At 40.8% G+C, this 7,976-nt stretch overlaps 1 protein-coding gene across 1 annotated transcript in view; it reads left to right on the top strand.

Moving 5' to 3' along the window:
* LSMEM1 (leucine rich single-pass membrane protein 1) overlaps positions 1-7,657 on the top strand; it is a 9,279-nt gene extending 1,622 nt beyond the window's left edge. Inside the window, exons 2-3 of the mRNA XM_004382578.2 lie at positions 1,911-2,039; positions 6,306-7,657. Coding sequence (XP_004382635.2) covers positions 1,911-2,039; positions 6,306-6,436 — 260 coding nt within the window. The 3' untranslated portion in view covers positions 6,437-7,657. The remainder of the gene's footprint in view (positions 1-1,910; positions 2,040-6,305) is intronic.
* The last annotated feature ends 319 nt before the right edge of the window (positions 7,658-7,976 follow it).

Raw genomic sequence — 7,976 nt, 5'->3', positions numbered from 1 at the left:
GTTAATGTTTTGATTATGGTCCTTTCTTCTTTTTGGATGTGTGCATTTATTGCTATAAACTGACCTCTGAGCACTGCTTTTGCTGTGTCCCAAAGGTTCTAGTAGGATGTATTTTGTTTCACTTTTGATTCTATGAATTTCTTTATTCCATCCTTAATTTCGTCTATACCCCAGTAGTTTTTGAGCAAGGTGTTGTTCAGTTTCCATGTGTTTGATTTTTTTCCTTGCTTTTTCTGTTGTTGATTTCTATATTATTAGGCAATTTTTGCTTTTGTTTTTTAAATACCTGACAGGATTATGGGCTTTCTTGGCTCCTAAGCAAGACTTAAATGCTCATCTTCAAAAGTTCTGAGAAGACCCTGTGGAGTTTCTGGCCTTTTTGGTTATTATTGTGCCTTCTGGTGACCTCAGCCAGGTCACCAATGGTGCACACTTCCTAGAGGGGTCTTGTAACAGATCGCTGGGAAAAATACTCAACACATGCGCCCAGTTAAAAAAAAAATTAAAAATCTGTCGGGCAAAAACATTAACTTCATTTTCTACTTAATGAATTACAAAATGCCCCAATTAAAGGGTTATTAAAAAAAAGAAAAAAACAAAGCAAAACAAAAACCCGCTAAATACTAAATGTGTAATCTCGCCCCCTACATATTACAAATGAGCTCAGCCAGGTCATTCTGAGCCCTATGTTTTCTGGCTTAAAGGCTGACGTTCAAACACAGGTACTAATTGCCCACTTGACATTCATTTCGTATGCACTCTAAACTCTTAGTATCTCAACTTATGTCTATATCAGTCCCCTTCCAAATCCTTTCTGAGTTCTTGCTTTTTTCTTCATTTTAATTTGTCCGAATTTTCACCTGTTTTTATTGCGGTTTCAATAAAAGTAGGTCTTTGGGTGTCAACCTATGGCTTTTGCTTTGATAAGGAAGCAAAAGCTGTTGAGGGGGTGGTATAGGTCGTACTTACATAGCAGGGTACATAAGGCATAGTCAAGTAGCACAGTTTGTAGATCCAAGGCAAAGTAGGAGGAAACACAAATTATCAGTTTAGCGACCTCTACCACCTCAGGTTCTCACATTTTTTACTCAATTTAATTTGGGTGTTATTAGGCAACTGAGCCTTTGTTTAAGAGCTCAGGCTGCTAACCAAAAGGTCGGCAGTTCGAATCCACCAGTGGCTCCTTGGAAACCCTATGGGGCAGTTCTCAGTCTTATAGGGTTGCTATGAGTCGAAATCAACTCAACGGCAACGAGTTCAATGGTTTTAAGCCTTACAAAATGGTGACCAAATGGGACAATTGATGATTTAGGTGAACCAAACTGTTCAGTTGCAAAACACTTTAAAGAATCTTGCTTCTACAGCATGTTGCTCCTGAGAACAGCTTTAAGAAACCAAAATACATCAGGACCATTTTTTTAAAAACAGATGTAGGCATAACTGATTATTCCCATTATAAAAGGAGTTCCCTGGGAGATATCCAGATTGTTCAGTCTTCCACCCACAGTAGATGTCCCACAGCCAGCTCTGTTTTACTCCTGGGTCACCTTGGGAAGAGGGCAATAGAACCTTCTTCACTCTTAACGCTTAACTTCTTTATTCCTTCCCAAAAGAAAAATCCATGTCCTGCTACTTTAGTGCTACCAGAACCTTCAAAGAAATTTTCCAAACAGATCTAAGAAAATAGCGTAACCCTGCTTCTTCTTTGGATACCAATATAGAAGAAGCTAAACAATTATAAAGAGCCTCTGGCCCAAAGACATTCCTAAAATATAAGCCACCTTCCAGGGCGATCAGAGGGAAATGGGTGTTTCCATTGGTCATGCTGTAACAGTGGAGTACTGCTCAGTCCTGCTAACAGGTTGTATGCTGAGGAGTTTTTGTTGTTACTCTTGTTTGTTTCACATTAGCTCTAGAGGAGAAAATCCCAGCCCTCGGCAGTAACTCAGGAAATGGAAGCCGTGGTCTGTTCTTTGTGGCGCTGATAATCATTCTGATTATCAGCCTGGTCCTCGTTTCCTTCGTGATATTTCTAATACGTAAGTAACAGTGGCATATTTTTCATTACTTGTATGCACTTAACTTTGTAGCTGGTTGTTTAGCTTTGCTCCTGTAACAAGTAAATGCTTTGCGGGAATGAATGCTTAAACTGAAAGATGGAGGTAGAGCAAATGCCTCTAGTGAACCCGCTTGCTCTGGGACAGGATAACCAACCAACCAACCAACCCACCTACCCACCACCCAGTTGCCTTTGAGTCGATTCCGACTCATGGAGACCTCATGTGTGTCAGAGTAGAACCATGCTCCATAGGGTTTTAAACGGTTGATTTTTCAAAAGTATCTCGCCTGACGTTTCTCACGAGGGGGTGGACTCGAATCTCCAACTTTTCAGTTAGCAGCCCAGCACATTAACTCTGCACCACCCAGAGAAGAACCTGGTCAGGGTCACTGGGTTACAAAGCCAGTGTGTAACCCCACAGTGTCAGAAGTTCACAAACATATACATTATTTCTATAACACTGCTACAAATGGTAGGCAGCTTATTCTAGTGAATTCCAGGTTTTCTCAATTCAAAACAGTACATTGATTTCTCTAGTAATACAGGTCTATAGCAATCACATTCAGGCTTAAAACTCCCTCCCAGGTTTTGAATGGTGACCCAGGCTTTTCACATCAGCTCCTCCTCAGGAGGTCCCCTGAGGTTCCAATTCCACCCTCCTCTCTGCCTTGGAAGGAGCCCTGGTGGTGCAGTGGTTGAGCGTGCTTGGCTGCTAACAAAGGTCAGTGGTTCAAACCCACCAGCTGCTCTGTGGGAGAAAGTCCTGGCTCTCGTGAAGATTACAGCCTTGGAAACCCTATGGTGGCAATTCTACTCTGTCACATGGAGTCACTATGAGTTAGGATAGACTTGACCACAGTGGGTTTGGTTTTCCCTGCCTTCAACGGGAGTGAAGTGCTTTCCCCCTGCTGATGCCTCCCCTCCTTCTGGACATTGCCACCTCCCACCAAGCCCACCAGTCTTCAGCTCACTGTCTGTACCCTCATTTGGAATTATTTCCATTCCCAAGTGGAAGGAGCCTGAGGGGAGGCCAGCTTTGACACCCTTCGGCCTTGATACACTACACTCCCATTCCTTCTGCCCTTTCATGCTTTATAGGTCTTGTAGCCTTCAAAATTCTAGATGAGAAGTGGAGCATACATCTTTGCAATGGCTTTAATTTCATTTCATTCAGGGTTTGAGGAGGTAGAGTTGGTGATGGTTGGAGGAGAGGGGAGGGCAAAGTGCGTGACCCTTTTGCTGCTTCTAACCCCTCTCATTCCCCTACTGGCTTGAAGGTCTTTATCTAGTCTGGGAACTTGGCGGGGAGGGTGATGTTTCATGCTTCTCTTTCTCACACCCAACTGACGTCCTTTTGCACTTAGAAGCTAAAATGTGTGCTATCCTTACAATAATGGGACTCTCACACCTGCCATCAGTTGGGGAGGTGTGGCAGCAGAACCTATAGGACCAGAAATAGCACATGGGTTACTGTTCTGAAATGCTGTTCCAACATAGATAAATGCTCTGCATATCATCATGCCATACCCACCTGGGGGAATGACTGAGTTCAACTATTGGGACACTTTCAGTTTTCCTACAGAAATATGAGCAACCCTAAGGAAATTCTCTCTTCCCCAGTCTCTATCTTGATATATGTGGGATGAGAAGCAGTCAGATTAAGAGAAATGATAATAATACATGCTATAAACTGAATGCTTACTCTGTCCCAGACACTGTGCTAAACACTTGATATCTACTTGCTCACAACCTCATAACAACTATAGTGTAGGATTTATTTTTATCCTGGTATTACCAACGTTGGAACTGAGACTTAGAGAGTTTAATTAATGTGCCCAAGGTCACAAAGTTAATAGGTGCAGAATCGAGGCTCCAAGACACTCCTGCCTGCATCAAAGATCATGCACCTCATCACTATTATTACATTTCTTTTGCATAAATAGGATTTATTTTATATTTGCTTCTAGTGCTACATAATGAGGGCAAAATCATATTAAGAAACAAAGAAGATGTGAATAAATATTTTTTTATTGAACAATTACTCTGTGCCAGACACATAAAATTCGTTATCTCAAATCCTTCCTCTACCCCTCAAGGTAGTGTCTAATATTTCTCTTTTATTGATGAAAAGGCTAAGGCCTGACAGTATACTTCTCCCGTTTCAGCTGGCAAATAACAGGCAGAGCTGGGATTCAAACTAGAGCTCCCTTGTGCTCCACAGACTCTCCTGAAGTAATAATAAAGGTTTTTGTGCTTTTCAGACAAACCTGAACCTGGCCTAAGGCTAGAGTTGCCACCAAACCAAACCCATTGCCATCAAGTGGATTTAGAGTTACAACGACCCTCTAGGACAGAGTAGAATTGTCTCTTTACAGAAGCAGCCTGCCACATCTTTCTCTCGTAGAGTGGCTGGTAGGTTTGAACCACTGATCTTTCGGTTAGCAGTCGAACACTAAACCACTGCACCACCAGGGCTCCTTAGAGTCGGCCCAGGCATCTGTAAATGAACTTGGCCTGTGCTCTCTTTTAACAAGGAAATCTTTTTGCTCTCAGTGGGATTCAGTGCAAACTTGTATTCTTTTAACTGGAGCGCAAGAATTTGCATTCTTTATAAATCTGGCATTTTTACACAATAGAAATACCACTATTTTATACTAGATTACATTCTTATTAAACCCTTGGGCCTTTTGCTTTTGTCACAATCTTTGTTTTAAAGAAGAATAATGGACAGCAAGAATAAATTACTGCAGATATCTGTCCCTGGTAGGAGTTTTTAGTAGCCAAACATTGTAATTACACAGAATATTATTTCCATAGTATGCTATTAAGTTTTACCTTAAGGAAAAAAAGGGTTCTATGGTCAAATGGGAGTCCCTGGGTGGTGCAAATGATTGACATGCTGGGCTGCTAACCAAAAGGCTGGAAGTTTGAGTACACCCAAAGGCACCTCGAAAGAAAGGCCTGGTGATTTACTTCTGAAAAATCAACCCCTGAAAAACCCTATGGAGCACAGTTCTACTCTGACACACATGGGGTCACCAGAAGATGGAGTCAACTTGATAAAAACTTTTTTTTTTTTAATGATCAAATGAGTTTGGGAAATGTTGGTTTAGATAACGCTCAAGATTTTTCTTCTTGTGAATTTCCAAGAGGTAAGTTGGCATATAATTTTTCTCTAACATTTTTGCACATGAAACCCTTTTTTCTTTTCATGGATTCATTTTGGAATCAGTGTAATATGGAACACACTTAGGCAAACATGGCTGGTTCTTCGTTCTGGTGTTTGATGTAGAAGGTTCCCAAGAGGAGAATACATGTCATGAACTTAGCTGCACACTGTTCCCCAGAAGCACGTGGTATCTCTGTCTAGCTCTGCAGCAAAGCTCAATTAAAACTCCTCCATTATGCCTGGGACAATAATTCAGCTGACATAATTTTCAGACATGAGGGAGAAGCAGCTGCTGGGTGGCCAATTTGTCTCAAGGCTGGGAGGTGAACCTTTGACATCTAGTTTACCCTCTGAGGTTAGTTTATCAGCTAAGCCCAGTGGCAAGTTACCAATGTCATTAGTTCCTGTAAGATGCCTTTGAAAAAAAAACTGCCTGAAGTGGAAATGATGAGGAGCTCAGATAACAAGTACTGGTTTTGTGCTGCATTTCTTGAAAGTTTTAACTTTGATATGAAGACCTCAAAATGTTCCAGCCCCTAGCTTACTGTATTGTCAGGGGTTCTGTTTATTTTGAAAGTATTATGCCTCTGCTCTCAGATGTGGTCTGGGGGGCGATTATTACACATTCATTATGGGCTGGTAATTCAGAACCAGCAGAGCTATGTCAAAATAGACTGGAACCCAAAGAAAGGCATTTCCCAAGTGAAGAGCAGAAAAACCTTTTCTGAGAATGGATCTCAGAATGAGACAATCTAGCAGTCACTTGTAGGGGAATAATCAGATAGGCTGGCAGTTTCCCTCGGTTGCTCACAGCTGTGTCTTTCTTGTCAAAATCTGCGTGGAGCTGCCAAAGGTAGTCTAGGCTGGCACCAGGAGGTTGTAAAGATAGTTCACTGGGTAGGTAGCTTCAGTCTTCAGCGATTTCTCTCCTGGGCTTTTGAGCTACATGGGATATTGGAGCAGGGAGTTGCCAGGAGTGCCTTTCAGTGCTCAGCCGAGCACCAATGTGGGGCTCTGATGAGTCCTGATGGAACATGCTGGAAATCAATGTAATATGATCTGTTTTCCATTTTGAAGTTCAAACTGGAAGCAAGATGGACGATGTGTCAAGAAGATTGACAGCTGAGGCAAAGGACATAGATGATCTTAAGAAGATCAACAGCATGATCGTAAAGCACCTTAACCAACTGGAATCTGAACAGAACTAGAGAAATTGTTGTCCAAGAGCAACTGCTAACACCTTGAATTTCTCCTTATGTTACTGGGGGTGTGGAGAGTGAAGACCTGAGAAAGTGCATTTGCAAAGGTGACGGATTATCTGGATAGTGAACCCAGCTCTGGGGACTTCTTTCTGCTACAGGGATGGGAGCTACTCTAAGGCCTTGGGGTTTGGGGATAGCAGTCAGAAAGGGGTGAACTTATCCCAGCCTCATTTAAAGGTAGGGTCTTTCAGCTTTAATGGGATTAAGGGTGGCTGGCATGAAGGAGAATCGATAGTAAGCAAGAAAATTCAGCTAATACAACTTCTCTTACAAAAGGAAATTTGTTATTAGAACAACTTCACTGTGCTGATCAGATTCATGATGCCTTGTGTATCTTTGCAAATTCCTGCAAAATTTTATTTATTTAATTATACTGTGTAGAAGGGAACCAGGTGATCACTCTCTTCAATAAAAGAGATTCTGTTCAGTTGACTCATAATTCCCCAGGGTCGGGGGATGGGTGGACATTAGAGTTAGTTGTCATCTGGTGTTTGCTGTGAAAACGTGTAGTAGGTGTGTGTGTGATGGGGAAGTCAAAGAAAAAGCTTAATTCATTCAACTAATGTTTATTGAGCTTCTACTCTGGGCAAACCACCCTACTTTAGAGGTGCTTACATTTAAGTGGGGAGCGACAGAGATGTATATAAATAAAGTATACGATAAAAAATGATAAATGCTTTAAGAGAGAAGCCTAGACGCTGCTCTAGGAGTTGAGAGGAGAGAGAATCAATTCTGGGTTGTGGAGTGGCATGGGGATAAGAGAGGATCTCAGGGAGGAAATAGCTTTTGAACTAGGTCTTAAAGGGTGAGTGGCTCAACTGCTCTGTGTTGTGTGAATTTTATTTTAATATATAGTTATGTAAGCTTCATTTACTTTGCTTCTCATGAAAATAAATCCTTTCATATCCTGCTGATTAATTTAGAAGAAACTGATAGATACGTGACCTATAGCAAACTAAAGTAGGAAATTGTATATTTGTAATATTTGGAATCTGACTTGTTTTCGCACAAAAGGTGAGGCACACAGTATATGACATAAGATATGATGTCAAATAAATGAGTTTAAAAAGCATATGAGTCGTAGAAAATCTTTAATATAAGTACATTCTGCAAGTCAGTCGAAGAATGTATTGTGATTCTGTCATTTTGGGCTGATCAAAATTATTTGGGCTTAGTTGAAAATTAAACACATGCATACATTTTTAACCGTAAATACTTAATGAAATAAACCTAAGAATTTTATTTATACATTTTTGCATGCAAAAGCATTTGTACTGCATACTTATTTTCTTAAAATTGATAGATATCATGTAGAAAATTTTTAAATCTGAAATTTGTGTTTACTGGAAAATTCTTGTTGAACTGTTGACCAGGTGTGGCAAAAATCACTTCTTACTAGGATTTGTTATAACATTGTTTCAGAAACCACTAAGGATCTGATGTGACACCTCTTGATAAATACCATTTCTTTCCTTTCATCTGCTTG

The sequence above is a fragment of the Trichechus manatus genome, unplaced genomic scaffold, assembly GCF_000243295.1.
Source record: "Trichechus manatus latirostris isolate Lorelei unplaced genomic scaffold, TriManLat1.0 scaffold00096, whole genome shotgun sequence".
Taxonomy (NCBI): Eukaryota; Metazoa; Chordata; class Mammalia; order Sirenia; family Trichechidae; genus Trichechus; species Trichechus manatus.
This window is presented reverse-complemented; position numbering and strand designations above follow the sequence as displayed.